At 36.0% G+C, this 25,490-nt stretch overlaps 2 protein-coding genes across 9 annotated transcripts; both read left to right on the top strand.

Moving 5' to 3' along the window:
- The first annotated feature begins 9,990 nt into the window (after positions 1 to 9,990).
- On the top strand, positions 9,991 to 12,903 carry LOC118281922 (phytanoyl-CoA dioxygenase, peroxisomal). Its single transcript, XM_035602736.2, has 4 exons — positions 9,991 to 10,240; positions 11,586 to 11,759; positions 11,934 to 12,101; positions 12,527 to 12,903. Exons 1-4 carry the CDS (start codon positions 10,040 to 10,042, stop codon positions 12,779 to 12,781), a joined length of 798 nt encoding a protein of 265 aa, XP_035458629.2. The 5' UTR covers positions 9,991 to 10,039; the 3' UTR covers positions 12,782 to 12,903.
- Positions 12,904 to 13,274: 371 nt separating this feature from the next.
- LOC118281923 (histone acetyltransferase Tip60) lies at positions 13,275 to 25,416 on the top strand. 8 transcript variants are annotated; one of them, XM_050694376.1, is made up of 14 exons: positions 13,275 to 13,425; positions 13,508 to 13,634; positions 14,065 to 14,193; positions 14,832 to 14,987; positions 16,008 to 16,165; positions 16,587 to 16,817; positions 17,454 to 17,537; positions 17,995 to 18,196; positions 20,331 to 20,453; positions 21,345 to 21,507; positions 22,129 to 22,237; positions 22,311 to 22,414; positions 22,862 to 22,917; positions 24,575 to 25,416. In XM_050694376.1, the coding sequence occupies exons 1-13, from the start codon at positions 13,381 to 13,383 to the stop codon at positions 22,866 to 22,868; spliced, it is 1,638 nt and encodes a 545-aa protein (XP_050550333.1). In that variant the 5' UTR covers positions 13,275 to 13,380; the 3' UTR covers positions 22,869 to 22,917; positions 24,575 to 25,416. The 8 variants fall into 8 exon arrangements, with proteins under 8 accessions (XP_050550333.1, XP_050550334.1, XP_035458630.1 ...); XM_050694377.1 differs by having other exon boundaries at positions 14,065 to 14,217; positions 16,617 to 16,817; XM_035602737.2 differs by having other exon boundaries at positions 14,065 to 14,217; positions 22,323 to 22,414.
- The last annotated feature ends 74 nt before the right edge of the window (positions 25,417 to 25,490 follow it).

The following is a 25,490-nucleotide window of genomic DNA, read 5'->3' as shown; positions in this document are numbered from 1 at the left end:
CAACCCATTACAGCATAAAGTTTAGCACTTATTATGATTTTAATTGAATTAATTATTATTTAACTAATTATTCACAATATATTATTATAGAATTTTCTAGCGTCCGATCCGCGATTTATCCGACGTTATGCTGTAATGGGTTAATGAAGTAACTATCTCGAGGTAACCTGGGTGTCTTCAAGCAACCTATTCATTCGGGAATAGGTTGCTTATGGGCAGACGTGCTCCATCGTAGGCCGCATCATCACTTACCATCAGGCGAGATAGCGGCCAAACGTCGACCCCGTCAAATATAAAAAAAAGTATTCTTACACACTGCATTGATTTCTAGTTATAAAAATTCTACTACGTCTGTTACGTAACGAAAATCAACTATTAGCAATTCATCTCTAATCTTAACAAATTAGCTATACCATAGTTTTACGCGGGTCGGTAAAAGCCGTTGCAATACATTTTAGAGGCCCAGGGAAGTGTGACGTGGCAATGATGACGTCACGTTATACGCTGATTCTAATTGGCGTTGGTGTTCGCCGGCGTCGGTCCATGAGTCGATTTGACGTTTCCCGGGTGCTAACGAACGTGTTCACGAGTACTTTGTTTACAAGCTGTGGGCATGAAACAACACATACCAAAAGATTTCTATATACATGTTTTTTTCACATCACATAATTAAATTGACTCTAGCCGATCCGATTCCTGCTCAAAGTAACTCTTTGTGGTATCCACAAATTGTTGTTTCGGGTCTGGGTGTCATATGCATGTGAAATTGTATGTTTGTAAACGCATCCACCACACAGGACAAAATATAAGTGTGGAGCAACGTTTAAAAAATAGACAAAACGCACATAATTTCACAAGTCTCGAATAGTAATACTCTCTAGTAGTTGATGTATTAGTAAAATTTATTCTTCTATGAATTAATAAAATGCCAAAATTATTTATTTAAAATAGATCAGGAAGGCACTTTTGAACGTCAAATCAAATACATACAATAATATTAAAAATGTCTGTCAGTCCTCTAGTGAAGTGTTAAGTGTAGATTCCTCTGGAGAAGAACGAGCAAGAAACTCTATACGTAACTCTCTCAATCAGGTTCATAATACAATTCTTTTAACATTGTTTCGATTACTTCAACTATGTGAGAACCATAAATATATTTAACGAATAATTCAACGATACGTTATCAATATCGGATAATTTTCAATCAGATAATACTTCTATTATAGATGAGATCTATAATACTTGTAATTGTAAACAAAAACAATTAGCAATGAGACAAAGAATTGCAAACAAACATCTTCATAGGATTAATAAAAATGAATCTGTTTTTATTGCAATTTTTGGAAAATTGAAACTGGCCCACTTATTTAGTTTCGTTTTTATTAAATTATTTTTAGCATGTTTCTATTGACTCCGCTTAAGTCATGAGACAATATTCTTTTTTTATTTGTAACTACTACTCTTCCGCTGCTCTGCTCAACTTCTGTAGATCGTAGCCAGATGTTTTATAGCCTAAAGCCTTTCTCGCTAAATGGACTATCCAACCCAAAAATATATTTTCCAATAGAACTAATAGTTCCAGAAATTAACGCGTTCAATCAAACAACAGTTTTCCGCCCACTGTTGGGCTCCTATTGGTTATAGTTTGATATATCCTTCCTAGATGAAATCCATCACATAAATATTTTTTCAAATCGGACCAGCCTTTCCTGATTAGCGCGTTGAAACAAACTCTTTTAGCTTTATACAATGTGATAGGTGTGAGACTTTTAACCCGTTAAGGCTGAGTACTATATCTAATTTTATCGACAAAAGTCGGGGGTCTTAAAGGGTCGAATCCCCAATAACACTAACAAATTTGTGGCTATTTTAATATCTTTTTTACTTTTTTTTGATATCAAAGGTCTGTATGCGCCGTAGAAACAAAAAAAAAGACAAACGGTAGCTAATAACCTTCGGCAAACTAATTCAGCGTACTTTTTTCATATGTTTGATAATGTTTTGGTGAGAAAAAAAATCATTTGTGAATTACTTTTTACCGAAAAAAATCAGTATTTTTCAATATTTTCAATTGAGGGTTCAACCCCCATATTATTTTTTTACATGTCGATCAAATTAGATGTAGTACTCAGCCTTAACGGGTTAGAAGTCCCACCCCTATCACATTGTATAATAAGTATACGATAAGTATAAAATTTGTACCTAAAGAATATTTGTAATACATGGTATATATAACACAAAAAACACTTCAATATTCTAACGTAGGTGTTACGCATACAAGTACGTGAATTTAATTTATTATCGTTTATTACAAGTGTAAGTAGATATAGTACAAAGTCGTCTTTATTAAAGTGATAATGCATCAAACGTGACTAAAATTTACTAATTAATCATAAGCTAATCCGACTGAGGATGTAGATAATGTCAAAATATACCGATTTGTTAGATTTTTCATTAAAAAGTAATCAATATTTAATTGCATAGCTATAATTACATACTTTAGGTATTGTTAAAATAGTAATAGTGCGACTGGTGTAGGTTCTTTTATGAAACTACATTCATAATGCCTCTACTACTATATCTATATAACTTTTAAAGCAAGGATCAGGATCAAATCTAAAAAAATATTGAACAAAGAAATGCGCGAAACCAATAATGAGCCGAATAATATTTACAGAATAATAACTTAAAATGCATAGAAAGTTGAAAGATCAAATAAAAACACAATATGTAGAGCGTAGTAGTAGCATAACGTAGGAGCGTAGCCGTAGCGTGCGTAATAGCGTAGCCGTAGCGTTGCGTAGTAGCGTAGCCATAGAGACTATTTTTTGTATGATTCAGAATGCTTTACATCACACTTTAGAACATACCTACATTTGTTCGCTTCCTGGCATGACATAACGCTCTGTTACCAAACATAGTATGAACTGTAGTTCTTTACGTATTTTAACAAAAAAATAATGATTATGATTAGAGTAACCGTAGCGTAGCATAGGTAAACTACACTATATTATTTTCAAACACTTTTCATTTATGGACACATTAGAAAATACAAAAAATGAAATGAAAATGAATGAATTAATGAAATAAAACATTTAAAGTACTATCCATTCTACAACTGAGTTTAATGTTAGTCACAAATTATTATCAAGTTATTATCTTGTTGTTTTCATGATATCCTTTAATGGGAAAATCCTTTTTACCTATAATCACTTCTTATCTCTTAATTGTTACTTCCCAATTTAGCAAGTTTCATTGTTACACAAACCTTTGTACGTACGAAATAAAAAAAAAACTGTCTTAAGCTTTTCCCGCCCTGGGCGAGGTCACAGGGAGTATCAGACTCTTACTGACTAAACCACCTCGTTCCTACTCCTGCTTTTCGAACCTCAGCCACGGTAACTCTCTAGGCAGTCCGCAGCTCTGTGATCAGCCCTACTAGGTCCCATCTGTGGTGGTCTGATGACTCTTTGAGGCGACGCGCCGCACGCGCCGGAGCTGTCTTAAGCTGCTACATGTTCAACCTATTACACAATTACTACACATACAGTGACTAAGAAAACAATACTATTTTAATTTGTAGTAATAAATTACTAATTAATGTATTCATTACGTTATTGTTGTAAATATCACCAATTGCAAATAATATTGTTACTTTGTTCATAGCCAAGAAAGTAAAAAAAATATTTCAGTTTGCAAGTGAAATAATAATATAAAAGTCATGCCTCCATTCCTTCAAATAAAACTAGACTAGGTAGATTATTATCTAAGTAACTAAGTATCAACTCATAGACACTGTGAGTTTTCGCGCCCGCCCGTGAACTTGACGCGTTCTCGTCTTGAACAACACGAGATTTATACTACTTGATACTTGTCCAACAATAAGATATACTATATATTGGAATAAGTAACTATAGCTGCAGTACCTAAAGCCAATTTGCTTCATTTTAAAATTCAATCTCAAATTAAATACTACGTTAACTACTATGTTTAATATTTCTCCAAGATTCAATCTTCAATCCCCATACTTAACTGTATTTTTTATTATTCACACTTCTTGTACATTTAGAATGGGACCTAATGCCTAGTTGCATTCTCTAACAGTCAATCTTAATGTGACGCAGAGAGACAATATAGTAAAAGAAAATGAAACGTATAATTAAATTAATACGCAAATCATCTCTTCATTCATTTAAGAATGTCAATAAAAAGTAGAAGATATAGATAATCAGTACATAGATAATCAAGGTATATGACTTAATTTGTCATTTATAACATTGAATGTCACAACAAATTGTATTTGATAATTATTATTATCACTTTAACAGGGTTTATTTTATCTGGGTTTTTAACTGGGTTTTTCTCATAATAATGCTTTGAATAAAGCTGACTTTATTCTAATATATTATCTGAAAGGATTATTAGTTTTCAGTGTGATTGTAATTAGTGTTAAGCGATAATGTTGTGACATTATATGCCAAGCCAAGATTTATCATGCAGTAAAATAAATCAGGATTATGTTCGTCATAATTATTCGATTACATCGAAATATAATTAATATTTGTAGGTATCACACTAGATGATAGATTACAATTTAGACCCCACATAAAAGCACTTTCGGGGAGATTAAGCTTAGTTGCTTATGCAGTTAGGTTACATAATACAGCAAGGCTTGTCTCTTTTAGTTATTTTGATAGCAATATGTCCTACGGTATTTTGCTGTGAATGCGAGCTGCGAATGTAGATTCGAATGTAGAATGTAGATTGTTTGTCAGTTTATGTAGTATCAAAAATTCGGCAACTTTTTTATGTATGTTCATAAAAAATCGTTAGAATCTGATGGTGGTAACCCAGGGAAACCGAGGAGATCTTTTAAAAATTGGACAACTAGTGACTAGTGCGTGTGCGTTTATTTTGTTCTTTTTTTACATTTAAAACTACTACAATTTGGTAAAGGTTTGGAATCCATCCAATCGATATTTACTTGCAAAGTATCACGTCACTTTAGTCGCAGTACACAGAAACGTATCACCGTAAACTCCGTAATCCGGCGTGCAAGTTTATTAAACGTCAGTAACATGCGGCTCCGACTACCGTTCAGTAGAAAATTGAGATGAAACAATATAGAATTTCAATAAGTGCGACTGAAACAGACGCACTCCAGACATCGACAAACAATATTTAATAATGTACGTTTATTAAATTGCCCGTATTGTGCCTACTGTCTATCCTGAGATACGGGTTGACAATTTAAAAGAAAATATATTGGTTGTATTCTACAAATTTAATAGTATAGTATAGTATAGCAATAAAAGGTAAAAATAGAGCTAGGTATGAGTAAATGCCGTTCATCATTTAACAGAAAATGTAAGTACTTAAATCATTTTATAATCTTACTTAAAATACTTATCTTATTACTTACTACTTATAATAAGATTTTACTACTTACTTACAATACTTCATTTCAGTCAATTGCTAATTTATGTGGCTCGATTACATAACTGTCCAATATTATGATATTAAGTAACATAAACTGGGCATTTCCCTGCATTAATTTTTCACTAAGGACGAAAGGAGGTATTTATTATCTTGCTTGCCCTAGGTACAGACATCTAAAACCTATTTTTAAACGTCTCTTTAATGAGCTTGGCTTAGCTTTATCAGATCAAAATTTTATCTTAATTGTTTTCTTGCTTCAAATCATACGAGTACTTGAATGTTATTAATCTTTTGCATTATCTCTATCGCAGACTGTTTTAAAGCCACATAATTAATCAAAAATGTCAAAAAAGTGTTAATTATTTGATAAATAGCATAATGCCTATTATATCAGTAAATCTTCTCAGCAGATATGTATGCTTTAGTAATGTAAATACCTATCTAGACTTAAAAACTTTTGTTTGTTACTGGTATAGGAAATTACTTCCCTTCTCAATCAGCGATTCTCCAACATCCCTTAAATTCCTTACCCCCAAAAGGCCGTCAACGCACTTGTAACGCCTCTGGTGTTTCGGGTGTCCATGGGCCATTACCATCAATCGATCATGATCCGTCTGCTCGTACACCATAAAAAAGTAAAGTATTAAAATCAATATGTTAATTAGTGAAAACCTTTTAATCCCGAACAAGAAATCTGACTACGTCTTCTTGGCGAATGCCGTAATTTTAGGACATCTTTAAGTCCAGTATTCGATTGCACAGTAGTCGCGTTGGGGCACCTAGCTGCTGTACAGCGTGTCGCGATATCGATTCCAACACGAAACAACTTTTTGTGTGATTGTTGTTTCGGGTCTGGGTGACAAGTATATAAAATTTTATGTTTTTAAACGACACAGGAGAAAATCTTAGGGTGCGGCAACAAAAAATAAGTATATGCATAACACATTTTCCTACGACTTCCTTCCTTCGACTACTTCTTATTAGGCCACTTACTACCACTCAAACTAAAAATTATTATCGCAACGAATAACACTCATTAAAATATCAATGGACACAAGGCGTCCATACATGGAAATATTTGATTATGTCTTAATTAATTAATTACATTTATTGGCACGTGTCATAAAAGCCTTACCAAAGGACATCAATGAAAATTGTTTTTTATTGATTTGTATTTAGTTGTTTAACAAGCCATTGTGTACAAAGTCATGTAGGTAGATTAAAAATGATGAATGTTCTTTTTATCTACATTATTTTAAAGTCGTACAAACCTACCTACGTGCATGTATTAAATGAAAATATTGTACGTATGTAGTAGGTACAGAATTATTTTATATTCATTAATAATATTTCTACATTTTTTTAAATGATAAAGATCATAAATTTCAGGATCTAATCAATGAGGAAAAATTGAATATTTCAACCAAAATACTACAAACGCTTCTTTACACTTGGGTAAAGCCCTGTAAAATAATAATGTAGGTACTAGTGTTTAATATTCTAGTTTAATCTAATCCCACAAAAACATTCTGTAAAAAACTAGCCAAGCCTCGATGGAGCTGCTTGTTTATCTCTATTAGAGTTATGATGATGTATTATCAAGACAAAGTCGTGTCAAGTCACATCAGTGTCAAACGTTCCTTATTGAGATTTCCTTATATATGACTGTCTGTTGAACATTCTTTTTACGTTAGTGTATTTTTTTATATCGTGTCTAGGAACTAAATGACCTACAGATTTGAAATTTTGGATATGTAATAATAGCTTACTGGATGACGAAAATTTCTGCGTTCTAATCTTATCCAGAAATTCTCAAATAGTTCCTAAAAATGCGGCGAAACGGTTTCAGTAAAGGATGGCACGGCAGTGTTTGCTTCGCGCTCGTCTTGGCGGGAGCACTGCCATGCCCCCAGATAACACAATACCCAATTTAATACAAAAATTACGTAACAGATTGAGCTACGTATTATACATTAGCGATAGTTGCGCCCATGCATATCAGACGGCCTGATTATAAAAATTATGACAAGTATTTTCTGTATTACCTTCAATGGTTCCGTTTCTGTTAATACTCGCTAAGTACTTCACCTTGGCCACAGATTACTTATATTGATATTTATGTCTGCCGGTAATACGGTATCCTGCATATTCTTTATCATCTTTTATGAGTAGGGAGATGGATCACCTGTTGGTAGGTAACTGATTAGCACTGCCCATGGACACCCGCAATACTGAAGAAGTTGCAAATGTATTGCTGACCTGTTATGTGTTTATCTGTACGTAATATTTGCTTACTTTGTGTAAAATCCTCATGGAACCACTCCTTCTGGGAAAGAAATAAGAGCTGAAAGAATTGTACCCCATGAAATACACCGAGGTTTGTTCAATAGGATACCAACCTCACTTATATTCTAAGGATAGGTACGTATACTCGTCGCTCTGTCAGATTATATACATTAGTATTTTCATGTATATTTATAGCAATAAAAAATATTTAGCTAGCTATATACTACCTATATAGGTAAGTTATACAAAGATGTATTTTCATTAGGCACCTAACCTAACATCGTAAAGGTCAAAATTGTATATCATAATAATTATCTCTACATATAATAAATCTGTAGAAGGGTCAATTCTGTACATTGAAAATATTGATATTTAATAGCAGCATTATTATAAATAGCAATGTTACTGGATCGATACCAAACCCAAATATGTGATTTTTTTTTGTCTGTCTGTATGAATGGATGTTCAGGCATCACGTGAAAACTAACGGTTAGATTTCGATGAAACTTGGTATCATTATACCTTATTATCCTGGGCATAAAATAGGATACTTTTTATCCCGAAAAATACGTAGGAATAAAAGTCTAAATTTTTCAGTTTTATACTACAGAACGCGAGCTCAACAGCATGGGGCTTAGCCGTATTTGGGTGCAATTGGGACTCGAGGTGGCGCTCCACAAGTCCGAGGCCATGTGTTTTTATGACCGCGGGACCGTGTCACCTCCGGATGGGTCCCAAATAACGGCAGGAGGGGTTACCATCGGCGTCGAGACGACGATGAAGTACCTAGGACTCGTCCTCGACAGTCGATGGAACTTCGTGGAGCATTTCCGACGTTTGGCTCCTAAGTTGGAACGGACGGGGGCTGCACTTAAGCGGCTCCTGCCCAACCTCGGGGGGCTAAATGCCTCCTGCCGGAGGTTATACGCGGGGATCGTGCGGTCCATGGCCCTCTACGGAGCCCCTGTGTGGGCGCCGACCCTGATGCGGCGACCAGCTCGGGCGCTGCTCACGTCACAGAGGGTCATGGCCATCCGGGTGATCCGCGGATATCGCACGATCTCCGGAGAGGCGGCTAACCTCCTTGCCGGACTCCCGCCGTGGGATTTGGAGGCGAAGGTGCTCGCGCGCGTCTTTAGTTTGCGCGCCGACGCGCGTCGCCGGGGCGAAACTCCACTGCCGCGCCAGATTAGTGGATGAGCTCCGGCGCGATCTCATGGCGGAATGGCAAAGCGACTGTCGCAACCGAGGGCTGGGCTCGCTGTCAAATAGGAGTGGCTAGAGAGGCGCCACGGCGTCCTCACCTACCGCCTGACGCAGGTGCTTACCGGACATGGAAGCTTCGGTTGTTCCTGTTTCTGATTGGGCGGGAGTAAACGCCCGGGTGTCATCACTGCGAAGACCGCCCGGAGGACACGGTGGAACATACGCTTGCGGTCTGCCCTGCGTGGGCTGAGCACCGCCGTGTCCTCAGGGATGTGGTCGGCGAGCCCTCTCGCGTCCGGCACTGATACAAGCCATGGTGCGTATGCCGTCTCCTCCTTCTGCGAAGCAGTCATGCTAGCTAAGGAGGAGGCGGGGCGCGTGAGAGAACGAACCTCTTCACGCCCCAGCCGTCGCGAGAGACACTCCGGGCGTCGGGGATCGCGCGACGATCTCCGGCCACCGTAAGTGCGGGTCTGCGGACGGCGAGCAAGGGTAGCTCGCCGCCCGACCAGAACCAGACCCGTGCGTGCGGCGCGTCGCGTTCTGCGCGCGCCTCAAAGAGCCATCAGACCACCACAGATGGGGCCCAGTAGGGCTGATGCCTAATCCGGAGCTGCGGACTACCTAGCGGGTTTACCGAGGCTCGGAGCTCGACCAGGAGTAGGAACCCGGTGGTTTTTAGTCAGTAACAGTCCGACACTCCCTCTCGCCTCGCGCAAGGTGGGAGAAGCCATTAGGTGATTTTTCACCCTTAAAAAAAAAAAAGCCGTATTTGGGTCCAATAGATATTTATAAGATGTCATTGTCAGAGTTACTCAAAATGGAGAAATAAAACATCTACGCGAAGACCGACATCCGCGCGGACGGAGTCGCGGGCGGAAGCTAGTCCATAATATTTACGCAAAAATTCCATATTTATTTTAATTGAATTATCTTATTTCATAATAAATATTTATACCATGGTTATCTATCTATCTATCATCGTAACCTTTGCTTGGGTCTAGGTCATATCGTTCCTTGTTTACGTGTGTTGGTGTTGATGAAGTAATATTATGATCCCGTGGGCATATAATTTGCCAGTCCATCTTGACACACTGAACCAGTCACCATGGGTCGGCTTACACCAGAACAGAAGAAATTTTACAAAGACAATGGTTACATTTTACTCAAAAATCTAATTTCTGAAGAAGAATTATCGCGAGTGATAGATGAATATGACAAGTTATTTAAGAGGAAGAATCTGGAACAGATGGAAAATTCTTGGGTCGGGAAGAACGAAGACAACAGGAAAAGTGATAGCCCTTATACTGTAAGTGAGCGGTTAATCATTTCTTTATAACTGTAGGTACGTCTGCCAGTCTCTAAAAATATAAAAAATCCAAAAATCATGAACCGATAATCGATAATTAAGACGTGTCCAGTGTTTACCGTTTGGTCCGTACGTTAATTTCGTAATGGATATGTCACCTCTATTCTTATGTTTTCTTCTGTAAGTAATAGACCAGCTTCAGCAAAACTTTCACGATCTGTTAACGACAATTTTTTTTTACCTGTGGATCTTCTACCGAGAAAAGTCTTATGAACATCATCCATTTTGGTCTAAGATGAAAAAATATAATAATCTATTGTACATCGTATCCCTTGAACATTTATTTTAGAAAGGCACCAAAACTGTGGACTGTGACTTCTCCCGCTTTGGGTGAAGCGAGCGGGAGTGTCAAACTGTTACTGACTAAAAACTACCCCGTTCCTACTCCTGCTTTTCTTCCACTTCTTCTTTGCCTTGCTTTAGGGAAAAACAGACGTAACACGTAAGATTGAAAGTTATTTTTTCCAAATCCATTATCTTAATTATACCTACTCGTGTTGCATTTATATAATCACATGTTTCGTATGATGGTGATAAGTAGTTTAATGACGAAAGCCAGCGTCTTCCGATCGTAAGTAATTTATAACAATGCTACTATCGGTTAAAGATTAATAAAGATCGTAAAATTGATTGCAATCTAAACATAAACAGCAAAATACTTAATTAAATTGTAAAATATCTACAATCTCAGTGAATTTGATTTCATCAATAAAATACTATCGTAAAGATTTTTTATCATTCACTTAATCAATGAAAAATTACTTAGTCCATTTAGAAAAGTCTACGTATCTACCTACCTACTTACAAAAGATTTATCCATGAGATAAAGTAGCTGCAAATAGGTAGTACACTGTCTGTCCTTATACATCTATTAGGACACATTTTCACTCGTTTCACTCTCAATTACACAACTAACGCTGTTTTTCAAATATAAAATTAAAGACTGCTTTGTTTCACGCACATTTCACCCACTCCCACTAGTGATACCTAATCTAGTTACTAAATAAAAAGTATTTTTTTGAAGGCGGAAAATAATCTGATGACTTCTCCCACCTTGGGCGAAGCGAGAAGGATTGTGAGACTCTTACTGACTAAAAACCACCCTGTTCCTACTCCTATTTTTCGAGCCGGAGCCCCGGTAACCCGCAAGGCAGTCCGCAGCTCCAAAAAATAAAAAGTGCCTAAGAGATAAGTCAATTCCCATTCACCGGCTACGAACTCAGGTTAGGTACGACTCCCTGTAACGACCAAGCAAGCTAATGTTCTAACATTTCTTATAACCCAGGTAAAAGGAGTTCACAATCTACAACACCACCATGCTGTGTTTGGAAAGCTTCTGTACAACGATGAGATTTTGGACGCTCTAGAGGACGTGATGGAGACAGAGAATATCATGCTGCATCACACCAAAGCGCATTTCAAACCACCAGAGAAAGGGGCTTCTTACCCTATGCACCAAGTAAGAATAGTATAATTAATTTCCTATTCCAATTTTGTCCAATCTAATGCTGGATATGAATTTGGCCCTGATAACGAGCAACTGCAAAAGTGACTCAAAGATTGATCAACCGGTCACTGCTAGTTACTAAACACTCCCACACACACTCACTTACGCAAGAAATATTTCTTCCAGGATTACCCCTACTTCCCGTTCGAGAAGGATTCCATGGTGGCAGTGTTCATCCACTTGGACCCAGCGACCCCTGAAAATGGAGGATTACTTGTATACCCTGGCTCTCACAAACTTGGACCTCTAGAGGATGTCGGGAAACTTCAGGGCAACTTCCATTTTGTTGATCAGGTCAGTTACACAGTTAGGGTAAAACAACAAAATAAAATAATAACACTGCTATTTTAATTTCACCCTTGTAGTTTTACCAAGTAAAACTAAGTTTAAAAGTCTATAAGCTCTTATTACCTATGATACCTACTTTGTTGCGAAACAGCGAGGTTCTCTAATACAGTACCTTTAGTACGAGTATGCGAAACGAAATAGAAACGACAGCGCTCGGCACTCTGATTGGCCGGCTTGATTAAGCAACCAATCAGAGCGCCGAACGCGCTCTCGTGTCGTTTAGTTTAAACGTAAAGCAAACACATAGATACTAAGGGTATAGACATTGTCTGCCTAAAATAGAACTTTTTTAAAAACTTACTTTGATTCCGATGTGCTGTATTACACTATATTTGATTTACTAAAATGATGTTATTTCTTATTTTTTCCAGAATAAGTTCCCTATCGAAAAAGCCACACCAGTTGTTGCTGATCGTGGAGATGTGGTAATTTTCTCCTACTTCCTTGTTCATGGCAGCACGCAGAACTTATCTGACAAACCTCGTCGTATGTTCCTCGCTCAATTCGCGTCTGCAGACGATAGGCCTATAGGTGACCAAAGGCCCCAACCAGGATACGGCTGGCTGCTGAGAGGCGTCAATTTGGCAAAAGACGCTGCTACCTCAAATCAGCATGGTTATAACTGAAAAATGTGTAAAAATTCCTACGACCACTTGGGATGGGATAACAATCTCTTGCGTTTATTATAATATACCTACCTAACAAAAATCTAAGTGTTTATTTAATCAAATAAAGTATTTTACGAATACATTGTGTTTTTTTATTTACCTATTTAATTGTTATCTACTGTTGTACGTGGCGGATATATCTACAAATAAATTCTCAGTATGTGACCTCTTGCAGATAGCAAAATAGTAACAAAATGAGTGTCAATTCACATTATTTTGATTTTATGATTTTTTGCTGCTGGTAACATTTGTTAATATATTTTTTACCTTTTTTAACGTCCTTGCTTTTTACTACGAAATCATGCTACGCCTTTGTTCTGAGTGTTCTTGATGCTACTTAATAGTAATATTTTAATTTACAAAAATATCCTTTTTATTTAAATATAAAAATATTATGCTCAAGGTACACGCAAAATTGCTCTGGAACGCTAACAATGGCGTCCACAGATTCGTTATCTGTGCAACAGACATTTTGTTCATTGTGACAGTGACACAGTGTGACAGAATAGCAGAAACAAGCCAATTATTCTGGAAAGTTATTTATGTTTTTCTAGAAAATGAACGACAACGAAGATGAGCTGACCACGTTTTGTGATTCGGCGGTAATTCTTTTATCCATATAAATAATAAAAACCATGAAAAATGACAATAATTTTTCACTTGTTGTTGTGTTGTTTTTTGTAGGCATCTCTTGTCGAAGGATGTCGCCTACCTGTGCGTATGCAAGGAGGAGATGACTGGCCTTTAGCTGAAATTATCAGTATTAAAGAAATCCGTGGACAACGAGGATATTATGTGCACTATGTGGACTGTAAGTATTGTTGTAAACAAATGTGTTAGCTCAGTATTGGCATGTCCGTCAACTAAACAAGAAATCTTCTGTTAATTCTTTCTAACAGCAATTGCTAATGACTTAAACATATATATATATAGTTTTTAATAACATTATAATAGTGCTTTAGGACTTAAAAGAGTAAATTTCATATGAAAACAACAAATTTTGGTTAAATGTTTGTTTACCGATAACACAGATCCTATCCGAAGCTGTTCTATAAAGCAAATAATATTGTACTCAACTACCTAAAGTGATTTATAGATACTATTAAGTGTAATTAAATAGTTTTGTACAAAATTAACTCATATTTAGTCTTATCTACATAGAAAACCTAAGATTTTGTGTAATAACGGGAGTCAGTAACAGTACTATCAACTTTATCATGACAATTTTTACAATGTTTCAGTCAATAAACGTCTGGATGAGTGGGTGGGCGAATCCTGGTTGGACACGAGAAAGGTACAGTTTCCAAGAAGAGATGGAGTGTCCACGGGAGGTACAACCACTCCAAAGAAGACACACATCGGATCAGGAGGTGGCGTCATGCCTAATTTTATTAGTATGTGTTTTTGCTTTATTAGAAACTGGATGTTCATTACTCCATTCAAAACCCTGGTAACTACAGTGATTTAAAAATTATTTAGCAAATTATTTTTCAATTAAGGTAATTTGTTAACAGTAATTTGTCTAATTGCTCGTTGTTATCTAGAAAACGTTTTATGGCCATTTTATTTCATTTCATCATTATAGTCATTAACTTTTACTATCTTCAGATTTTTTGGGTTTCTGGGCAAAAAAATGTGCAGGTCACAGAAATGATAAAAAACAAGTATTTTGAGTAATGGTGATATATCATTTACTCAATATTTACTAGCCTTTTGACTGCAATTGGCTCTAAATTTCAAAATTATTTTCTTTATGATGGTAGATTGTTTTTGTTGCAGCTATTGTAAACTTCATGCATGTTTAATGTGTAGTATATAGAATGAATAGCTTTGTGAAACCTTAGTCTCTAGTTATTTTAAGAAAATAAGTGTAATTTGAAAATTATTGTTAGCTACGAACTATGATCGCTGACTAACCTCTCATAATCACAATTTACCATCGTAATATCATGATACTAAAACTCATCATCATGACAATTGGCCATTAAAAATAATATTTTTTCTGCAGATGACACTGTCTGCAATGAAAGTCAGAAGTCTAGTACCATACCGAGTAGACCTACTATTCCGAACCAACAAGTTCAGCCAAGTCTACCCCAACCTAAAGTTCATGAGAAAGCCCATTTAAATGCACTCAATGGTTCTACACCAAAAAATGCACTTGGTACGTTGAAATTTATGATTCAATTTTGTTTGTGTGCTTTGCGTTTTACAGCATTTTGTATACATGTATAACTTGAAATCGTATTTCGAAACATACAAAAGCATCTTTGTATGTGTTCGGAAATGGATAATAGATATTTATTTGATATAAAACCTCCCACCACCTTTTCTTTCCCATGATATACAGTATATTTTATGACTAATATAATATTTATGTATTTGCAGTTAAAGTATTTCCCATCTGTAAATGTTGTGTACTTATACTACTATTTATGAATATAATACTCAAGCATGTTGCTACCAAGTGAATGTGTATCTGACAGCGACCCCAGTTATTTAGCTTATACCATAATTGCTAAAACCTTTTTAAAGAAAGGGCCTTCTCGAAGATTTGTGGTATCAATAAGATACAACAAGTTTTGCAAGCTTTTTACAACTTAATATGCCTGCATGTAAGGTTCAAAATCAGATATTACATTGACGAGTTGTTTATTTCCATTATATACTCTATATATTCTCCTCTATAGTGATTGTCCAGCTTTAGCGTTTGTCCAATGTTTGCAATAAATGGTGGTTGGATTTATTTGAATGAAATAGTATCTAATTTACATAGTGATAAAGTTGGGTTTCGTTTTGTGTCCAACAAACGCTTATTCTGGAACATTCAAATGTTTGTTTTAAAGAGTTGAAGAAAAGTTGAATGGTTGCTAGTCCCACAGTATGTTACTTGTTTTCTTGTACCTTAATTTAAAATCTTTAAGGTGATAATTAATCCATTGTTTTTATAATACTTACTTGCTTTGTGATGCTTACAAAATATCTTTACCCATATGTTAACCGATATAGTAAGTACATACCTATATATTCAGATTTTATTTAAAGCTGCATTCTAATTATGAACATAGACCTATGTATATCGAAAGAGCTTATAATAATGAGCTTTATTTATATCATCATAGAGGACAATTTAGCCTATTTTTAATGTAATTTCTCATTGTTTCGTCTAACTTTAATGTGTAAGGTGTGGTGGCCGGTGAGCCGCGTCAGTTGGTGTCTCGTCCAGCAAGCCCAACGCTGGGCAACGACTCGTCGTCGCTCGTCAATGGCGGCGCTGTACTTGCGGCTGCCTTGCAGAAGAAAATGAATAGGAAACGGAAAGCGCCATCTATAGATAATGAAGTATGCTTTCTATTTTAAAAAGTATTTATTGGATGTGTGTGTTTTGGTGAGGTGAAGGAAATTGGAAAAATTGTGACGTCATATTTTAGACTTTATGTAGTACCTCGTTGTTATTTAACACTACAGTTCTGTATTTACTCAATGAGCTATAAAAAATGATTGATACATTTCAACAAAACTATCAATTCCCTGATCCCTATAAAAGTTGTATCTAGTCAATGAAGTTATTGTTTAGAAACAAAATTGTTTCAGATATAAACCTAAGATTTTAAGAATAGAAAACACTTAAATACTACTAAATCTCATAAAACATGTAAAATAAGCAGACTATTCTACCTCAGACCTCAGACAAACAAGGTAAACCCTTGGTTGATTATCATAAATAGAAACTTTATACTCAAATACAAGCAATTATTTACAGGAACCCAAGCAAAATTCTAAAACGTTTCAGGCGGAACCCGTTCCGTCTATAGAGAACGAGGGGAGTGAGACGACGGTGAGTGGCACGGCCACCCCGACCACTCGGCCGCGACAGTCGGGCAGTATGGTCGCGCATGGACACGACGACCTCGTCACACGTATGAAGAACATCGAGATGATTGAACTAGGGAGGAATCGGATACGACCGTGGTATTTCGCCCCTTATCCTCAGGTTTGTAGAGTTTGTTCTCAATTGTAGTTGTTTCTAGCATAATCGTAGCTGGTCTACCGGGGCTCCGGTTCGAAAAGCGCGGGGTGGTTTTTAGAGTAAGAGTCTTTCCCTCTCACCTCGGCTGAGGTGGAACGTCGTATGACTTTACCGGTATAATCGTGTGCAACGGCAGAGTACTTTTTTTATGGAACAAGCCGGTAAACGAGCTGACGGATCACCTGATGGTAAGCAATCGCTGCCGCCCATGGACACTTGAAACACCAGAGGCGTTACAAGTGCGTTGCCGACCTTTTGAGGAGTTAGGAGTTTAAGGGTTGTTGGGGAATCGGGTATTGAGAAGTTGGGAAGGCAGGAATTGGGCCTCCGGTAACATCGCTTACACAACGAAACACAACGCAAACGTTGTTTCATGACAGTTTTCTGTGAAGCCGTGGTATCACTCCGGTCGAGCCGGCCCTTTTGTGCCGAAGCATGGCTCTCCCACACTTGAAAAGTTGTTATGTTATTTTACACTACCTCTATTCTTCCCGGCGCGGGCGTAGGTATTATGAGGGCCCACGCTTAATGAACAAAGTATTTTTGTTATCTGACTCCACTACCTCTGCACACAATTTACTTACTTACTTTGTTTTCTAGGAAATGGTTAACCTGCCTTGTATTTACATCTGTGAATTCTGTTTGAAATACAGAAAAAGTAAAAAGTGCCTTGAAAGACATTTGGTAAGTTTTCCTTATGATTTAACTATTTAGAAAAGTATTTAGTACCTCAAGCTAAACAGAGAACACTTTATGCTATAGTAAAAATTGTCTGCCTCATTGGTGGTTTCAAATGTGAAACGATATTTTGGATTAATTTCCCATAACATTTTGATGAGTAATTAAAAATGGGAGTTATAACGGAAACTGCTAACGATATAATGGTATATTAGACTGCACGGTTGGTGCGATGGCTGGGCAACTGGCTACCGCGAAACGTGTCGCGGGTTTGATTCCCGCACGGAGCAACTTTTTGTGTGATCCTCAAATTGTTGTTCCGGGTCTGGGTGTGAAGTGTACGTGAACTTGTATGTTTGTGAACGCACCCACGACACAGGAGAAAAACCTAATATGGGGGGCAACGTGTTAAAAGAAACCTTATATTCTAGAATTAATATAAAACCTACCTTTTCCCTTCCAGATAAAATGCAAACTAAAACATCCCCCAGGCAACGAAATATACCGCAAAGGCAGCATATCATTTTTCGAGATAGACGGACGAAAGAACAAATGTTACGCTCAGAATCTCTGTTTACTAGCCAAGCTGTTCTTGGACCATAAGACATTGTACTACGACACTGACCCTTTTCTATTCTACGTTATGACTGAATTCGATGCCCGAGGTATGTTGTTTACCTGTTCGAGGAATTTCTGCTTTAATATTAAGAGATAGGGTTTGTTTTTGATTGATGACAGTTTTGTTTTTCATACATTTTTGTCGCTTGGAAATCTACTCTTTTACTTGATTGATTTAAAAGCAATTGAAATAAGGTCAGGCGGGGCAAGGGCGCCATACTATTTGCATAGATGATTTCGACGCAAAATATTTTTTTTATGCTGACTTATGAGTGAACTTTTATTAAATTATCAATATTTGGATTGTTGTAGCTGCAAGAAACGTTGGTAATATCCATTCTATCCATATTTTTACATTATTTTCAACGAAATTGGAAAACATGGTTACAGGCGCACTTGCCTCTGGAAACGGGGCAAGTGCGCCTGTATAAAAAAAATAACGTTAAAATTTCAAGTTACCAGAAATACTGATAATATACTTAATAGAACAAACAAATGAACTCATTACTCTTGGTTTCTTTTTAATTTACTCATTCTATAGGCTACTGCAGCTTCTATACCATATTTGGGGCAAGTGCGCCATAAACTTGTAATCAGGGGTTCTAAACCTTAATTGTGTTTTTTTTAAGGTAAATAATGCTGATGTATTTAAATAAAAATGTTTGTCTAGAGTAAAAGAAATCTTTATTAAATCAAATCAGACTTATATTTTTATGCATTAAGTACTTAAAAATTAAAAGTAGGTAGGTAATAATTTTTCCTTTGATGCGAATACTTTGGTAAGTACGAACCATCTGCAAAAAACCATTATAATTAGAATTTACCAGCCACCCATGCAATACTATACAAGGTGTAAGGGACAGCCCTCCACAAACTTTAAGGGCTTGCTCAGTAGACGAAACTAAAAACCCCTACACAAGATTTTTTTTCAGGAAACGAAAAAAAAAATTGGCCTCTTCATACAAAATTATAAACTTGATTGGACAGTTTGTATGGCAAGGTCGATTTGTTTTTCGTTTCCTGAAAAAAATCTTGTGGAAGGTTGTTCAGTTTGATCCACTGAGCAAGCCCTTAAAGTTTGTGGAGGGCTGTCCCTTACACCTTGTATAGGATGTCATTGACATCGTACCGCAAACGAATACCATGTATCCAGTACATGATTCTGGACCCCCAGTGGTGAAATTTTTCGTCGGCTTTTTTTGAATTTTTGAAAAAAAAGTCGTGTTTTTTTTTTATTTTTACCTGTGTAAAATCGTTATTCTAATCAAACCCGATGACATTTTTAATTTGGAATGTAATTCATTCATTTTTTTCGCAAAAAAATGTTAAAATAACGTTTTTATACAGTTTAATTTAAAAAACGTAAAAATTTAATTTCAAAAAGAAATTAAGAAAAAACCGACAAAAAATTCCATCACATCTAGAGATTAAATTCTTAATACGAACTAAAATCATTCTTTTTTCCGAGGCTGTCGTGCGTCGGCTAAGAAAATAACTAAATCATAAAAGTTGACGACTTCTGGCTTGGGGGAAGTGCGCCATATAACTAAAAATTTAGGCGCACTTGCCTCACTTGACTATTTTGAGGTTAAGATTTTAAATTCAATAAAAAAATATTAATTTCACTAGATAGGACTAAAATACAGCCACAGATTTAAAGAAAAACAACAAAATTCTGTACTCACCTTATTGGTTTGCCGCAACACATAAAATTTTTGGGGATTTAAGGAGATTAACACGAGCTCATCTCTGGTAACAGGTTTAAATGACACTAAAACTAAAATGGCGGTTACGTCAAGTTATGGTGAACAGAGACATCTGTTATGTTGAAATAGAACTGCATTTGAGTTTGTTGTACATTGATGTAAGATGTCGTTAGTTGTATTACATCTGTAGTTTTCGATATTTTTATGGTAGGTGCGCTTACCCCGTTGGCGCGCTTGCCCCGCCTGACCTTAATAAACGCATTATATTATCTGCGACATAAACTGCACGGTTTACACAGTGGCTGGGCAAACTGGATGCCGCGCAACGTGTAATGGCACCATTTAAAAAAAATCTCTAATCAGCCAATCTACATAAAATCTAACATTCATCTATAGTAAAAGCCAAAAGATTGAATGCAGCATATTGCTAACTAATTAAGTTTACACTTACAAATTGTACAACTTCATATTCCAGGATTCCACATAGTAGGATACTTTTCTAAAGAGAAGGAGAGTACAGAAGACTACAATGTTGCTTGTATATTAACACTGCCTCCATACCAAAGGAAAGGTTATGGAAAACTTCTTATAGAATTTAGTAAGTAACACATACACTTATCTTCAATAGTCCTTGATACTTCGTTGTTAGATATTTTTTTCATACCTTTTTACTATTTATTTACTTTTTTTCGAGCCTCTACATAGGAGTAGTTGACCACTAACATAGATATACAATGTGATAGGGGTGAGACTTCTAACCCGTTAAGGCTGAATACTACATGTAATTTTATCGACAAAAGTCGGGGGTCGAAGGGGTCGAATCCCCTCCCCCTAAAAATTATGGCTATTTTAATATTTTTTTTGATATCAAAGGTTGTATGCGTCGTAGAAACAAAAAAAATACGACAAACGGTAGCTAACAACCTTGGCTAACTAATTCATTACTTTTTTCATATGTTTGATAATGTTTTGGTGAGAAAAAAAATCATTTGTGAATTATTTTTACCGAAAAAATCACTATTTTTCAATATTTTCAATTGGGGGTTCAACCCCCCATATTATTTTTTTTTGTCGATAAAATTAGATGTAATACTCAGCCTTAACGGGTTAGAAGTCCCACCCCTATCACATTGTATATCCAAATTTTTTTATTAAATTGATATAACCAGGCGCATTCAATGAATCGTTCTGGACCTTGTACTGGGTTAGATTCCCACATGAATAGATGTTGGTACCTACTATACTATTTATATTATACTTGCTAAAGGCCTCAATGTAATGTGTATCAATATTAATACTACACACCCTCGCTGTTTAATCTGTAGCCTTAGTATGAGTTTGCTTTACGTTTAAAGTAATTGAAACGAGAACGCATTCGGCGCTCTGATTGGTTGGCTAAAATAAACCACTCGTACTAAGGGAACCGCCTTTTTTCAAACGTCAGCCTATATTTTGTTTGTTTTTCTTATTATAACACTTATTTTTCCAGGTTACGAATTGTCCAAGTTTGAAGGGAAGACTGGATCACCGGAGAAGCCTCTATCGGATCTTGGTTTGTTATCATACAGGAGTTACTGGGCTCAGACTATACTAGATATCCTTACACACATCAAGCCAGTTGGAGATAACGAGAAACCTATTATCACTATCAAGTAAGAACAATATTTTTTAATTAATTATTATGTTTTTCGGCTTACTCACGTAACTATTTGACGAGGAACTCGACTAGTTTCAAGTCATGCTAGAGGCTCATATTTATGAGCTGCATTCCAAATTGTTACTGTTATGTTACATTGGAGGTCTGACGGTGTAGTAGAAATATGTCTCACTAACACTGCTTGACTGTTTAATAAGAATCGACTACGAGACAACAATAAACTAATATAACTGGGTACAGTTATATTATTTTATCGAACGGGTTGTACGGGTTCGACCCGCACGGAGCAACACTTCTTGTGACTCACAAATTATTGTTTCGGGTCTGGGTGTCTACATGTTATTAAACGCACCTACGACACAGAAGAAAATTCTAATTAAGTTTGGAAAAAAATATGGCAAAGACCAGGCAAAAAATATACGCCTGCCAAAAAAACCTACAGCCTAGAGCAGGCAACTGTCATGAGCTGTTTTAGGATTTGGAGGTACATACAAGTAACCTGACCCCGATTGCATGGGATTCAACTGGCGAGGGACCCCGACTACAGGGATTTAAAACCGTTTTAACAACTGTTTTATTCCACCCTTCTCTAAAACTTTCACCAACTATTTTTCAGCGAGATCTGCGAACTAACGAGCATAAAGAAAGAGGATGTTATAAGTACACTACAGAATTTGAACCTTATAAACTACTACAAGGGCCAATATATTATATCGGTCAACGAGGTGATATATCATTTTATTTAATACCCCTAGCGAATGTATTTTCTTGAATTTGATATGTTTTTAATCGTGATAGGAAACCTTGCAGCAACATGAAAAGGCGATGGAAAAGAGAACGCTGCGCATCGATCCAAAATGTCTCCATTGGACGCCTAAAGATTGGTCGAAACGGGCAAAATGGTATGTTTTTAAATATTGTTTTATTTTTTGCTATTACAGTTCATGACTGTGTTCGTAATTGCTCTATACAGTTTATTTTAGTAAGCAATACTTACCTAATATGAAATGAAGTTTTGCCCGCACAAGATGGTGCTAGTGAGGATTTGAGTCCTATTAGTCTAATAAGCTTAGCTGTCAACAGACTAATAACTTGACTTAGCAAATATTCTATTGGTTGACTTTAAACTACACTAGCGCCTCTAGTGACGCGAAAACTGTAAAGATTTCGGAAAAAACATCAAGTGTTAATAGATACGAACAACTGTATGGAGTAACAAACATATAAATATCATAATATCATGTCACCATTAATACAACATTTAGATTAAAAGAAGAAAACTTCACTGGAATCACCAATATGATGTGAAGTTAAGACTCTGGAGTAAATGTATTTTCTTTTGTCACCAGCGTTTGAAGGCATAGAGTAAAGGAGACGCGAGCTATCTAACTCTGGCTTCCGAAACGTACGCAGTTTGTTAATTTTGTATCTAACATTAACACTATGTTACTCGCATTTATTCATTATCTTCATTCATCCACGCTAACAGGCTTGGGATAACGAAAACTAATTATTGATTAGCAATTATTTTGCATCTATCATCTTATTTCTAGGTTATAAGGTGCTATTTCATTAGTTTAAGGTTCAAGTGGCCTTTACGAAGTATTCGTTTTGTTGCCAATACTCGTTGGTTTTAGAGTTGGTAGCTTTGCATTTCATTACCTCTCACGCTGATAAGGTAACCACTATGCATCGACTAACTCAATGTTCAAATCGCAAACCTTTCGAGTCTTTGGTGAATATTTCGTAAAGGTTATTATTATTACATAGGTATAAAAATAGTTTTATACTATCTTAGGTTTGTATTAACATTTGTGCTTGTGCTAAATAATATCGGTTGCTCATTTCACTACATATCTACTATTTCATGTAAATAAGAGAATCTATGTTTTATACACACTTTATACATAGGTTGATTCTTGCCAATGAATGGTTTAAGGTGTATAAATCTAGCCAATGAAATGGTTTAGCTTCATTGCGTGCATTTGTACTAAATAACTTTGTAATGAACGTGCGTTTGGAATGGGGGCTTGCGCTCTTGGTTTTACCACTTGTATAAAACCTCATATTATGTAAGGTCGATATAGCCCTTGTCGCAAACACCTCGCTTTCGCGGGCACTCATTAACACTGGTGCAACACTTGCTTAACACATCATTTACAATTTTTAGATATAAGAACATCCTACGAATGGGATTGGTATCGGATAATAATCGGCAAATATTGCTAGGAACTCGAACTTACAGTTACTACTTAGACCAGTAAAATTCCTTCTGAACCTAGATTTGGGAATCAGATGCTTAATTTTCTAGGAAAAAAGTAATGAGTTTGGGATTTTGACCTCAATGAAATCACCCCGTTTATGGCAATAGGCTCACCCCATATTACATGAGACTTATAACACAAATGGTGGAAAGTGGGTGTACATTGTATAGTAGCATTGCATACCGAAATGTGCACCTCTGCCTAGCCCTCCGGGATAATAGAAATAGAAATAGAAAAAAAGAATTCACTCCGGTGACCACCATCATATCTTATGAATCGGTTCTTCTTAATAAATCAGCACTAGAGTATAGACTTTACAACACATCTTAGTGTTAAGTTTTAATGCAAAAGGTGATGCTTATTACTATTTCAGCAGATGCACTGCATTATCCATTCTCAGCACAACAAACCTCACTTTAAATGTTACACTAATCCTCACAATATATCGATTACTAAACTCTTATTAACCCTCATATATCCATTAAAACGATAGACGACGACATTTTCGCGTTTCCGAAATATTATAAAGTACGTATTGAGAAGCCTCTATCTTAAACCCGTGAAAAAATTGCGATATTATCACTACAGACACAAGAATTGAAACTCATGTTAGTCACATCACTTAAATTCTCATAGTACTGACTTCTAGAGTATCTATAGTATTAAAGAATATTTTAGTCTTTCCGTAACAATCCCATTACACTCCTTGTATTGTGTATGTCTTGCTACAACACTACGTGGGTGCCATTAAAATATTCAAACGTAACGGTTTTTAACGGACTTTTTTTGAAATTATAGGTAGTTGGTGGCGCCGATGCTGTTTGGAAGATCACCCGACAACGGTAACAACTTATTCGACTGTCTTTACGGTAGTCAATACATAGTAAAATAGTTTTAATGTAGCATTTCTCAAAAAGTGTATTAATAGATATGTATGGTTAGTGTAGTAGTACAAATGTATTGAAGTATTGTGTATTCTACCTCGTACATAATAGAGTAGCTTATTCTTTTAGCGAGTTGTAAATATCTGGCCTGTATGGGGCTTGTTAGGTTCTTTTACTTCAAAATGTTTTAGCCAAGCTTTTTAATCAAAGTTTGCCTTTCATTTGGCCTAATCTCGTTGTGGTACTTTTATTATTTCCAAATTTGAAAATGGATGTCTTTTACTTTCCCTTATTGTGGATACGTTGCATGGATACCACCAACTATTTTATTAATTTTAAATCCGGAAGCCAAATTATTGTGATTCGAATATTTTTAATTCTTTAACCTTAAGGTTTAAATTCCCTTAATTTTTTTTTTAATAACTGATTTTGTCATTATGTTTCTTTAGAAACTTTTTGGGACTTTTAATTTTTGCTTCTTATTTTGAAATCGTATAGAGACAAGTTTTATAATATTAGTTCTATAAACTTCGTTTCTCAATTCCTTAAAGTTGCACTTTTTGAGATCTGCAAGCATTATAGATAATAATTTCTAGTCTCAATCAAGACCGGTTCATTTTTAAATGATTTGTGAGATTGTGTTGTATGTTTGAAATTCTGTTCAGTAATGCTCGCTACACTAGCCAAGTAAGATATTCAATACATTTCGATATGTAAGCCCTTATTGTGATATTAAATAATATCAGTTTTTGATTATTTCTTGTTTCATTGCTAAGCAATATTCCTCAATAGTTAATTAACATTATGGTATAAGGTTTTGGGGAAAGGAT

The sequence above is a fragment of the Spodoptera frugiperda genome, chromosome 6 (assembly GCF_023101765.2).
Source record: "Spodoptera frugiperda isolate SF20-4 chromosome 6, AGI-APGP_CSIRO_Sfru_2.0, whole genome shotgun sequence".
NCBI lineage: Eukaryota > Metazoa > Arthropoda > Insecta > Lepidoptera > Noctuidae > Spodoptera > Spodoptera frugiperda.
The sequence above is the reverse complement of the archived record's forward strand: the minus strand, read 5'-3'. Positions and strand labels throughout refer to the sequence as shown.

What these genes read in the sequence shown, in the direction of transcription:
- LOC118281922 (XM_035602736.2), top strand. Translation starts at nt 10,040, where the DNA reads ATGGGTCGGCTTACACCAGAACAGAAGAAATTTTACAAAGACAATGGT. An exon ending in CTTCTTACCCTATGCACCAA is followed by an intron (nt 11,760 to 11,933) that starts GTAAGAATAGTA and finishes TATTTCTTCCAG; the next exon opens with GATTACCCCTACTTCCCGTT. An exon ending in ACTTCCATTTTGTTGATCAG is followed by an intron (nt 12,102 to 12,526) that starts GTCAGTTACACA and finishes TATTTTTTCCAG; the next exon opens with AATAAGTTCCCTATCGAAAA.
- LOC118281923 (XM_050694374.1), top strand. Translation starts at nt 13,381, where the DNA reads ATGAACGACAACGAAGATGAGCTGACCACGTTTTGTGATTCGGCG. An exon ending in ATTTCGCCCCTTATCCTCAG is followed by an intron (nt 16,818 to 17,453) that starts GTTTGTAGAGTT and finishes TTTGTTTTCTAG; the next exon opens with GAAATGGTTAACCTGCCTTG. An exon ending in AAACCTATTATCACTATCAA is followed by an intron (nt 21,508 to 22,128) that starts GTAAGAACAATA and finishes ACTATTTTTCAG; the next exon opens with CGAGATCTGCGAACTAACGA.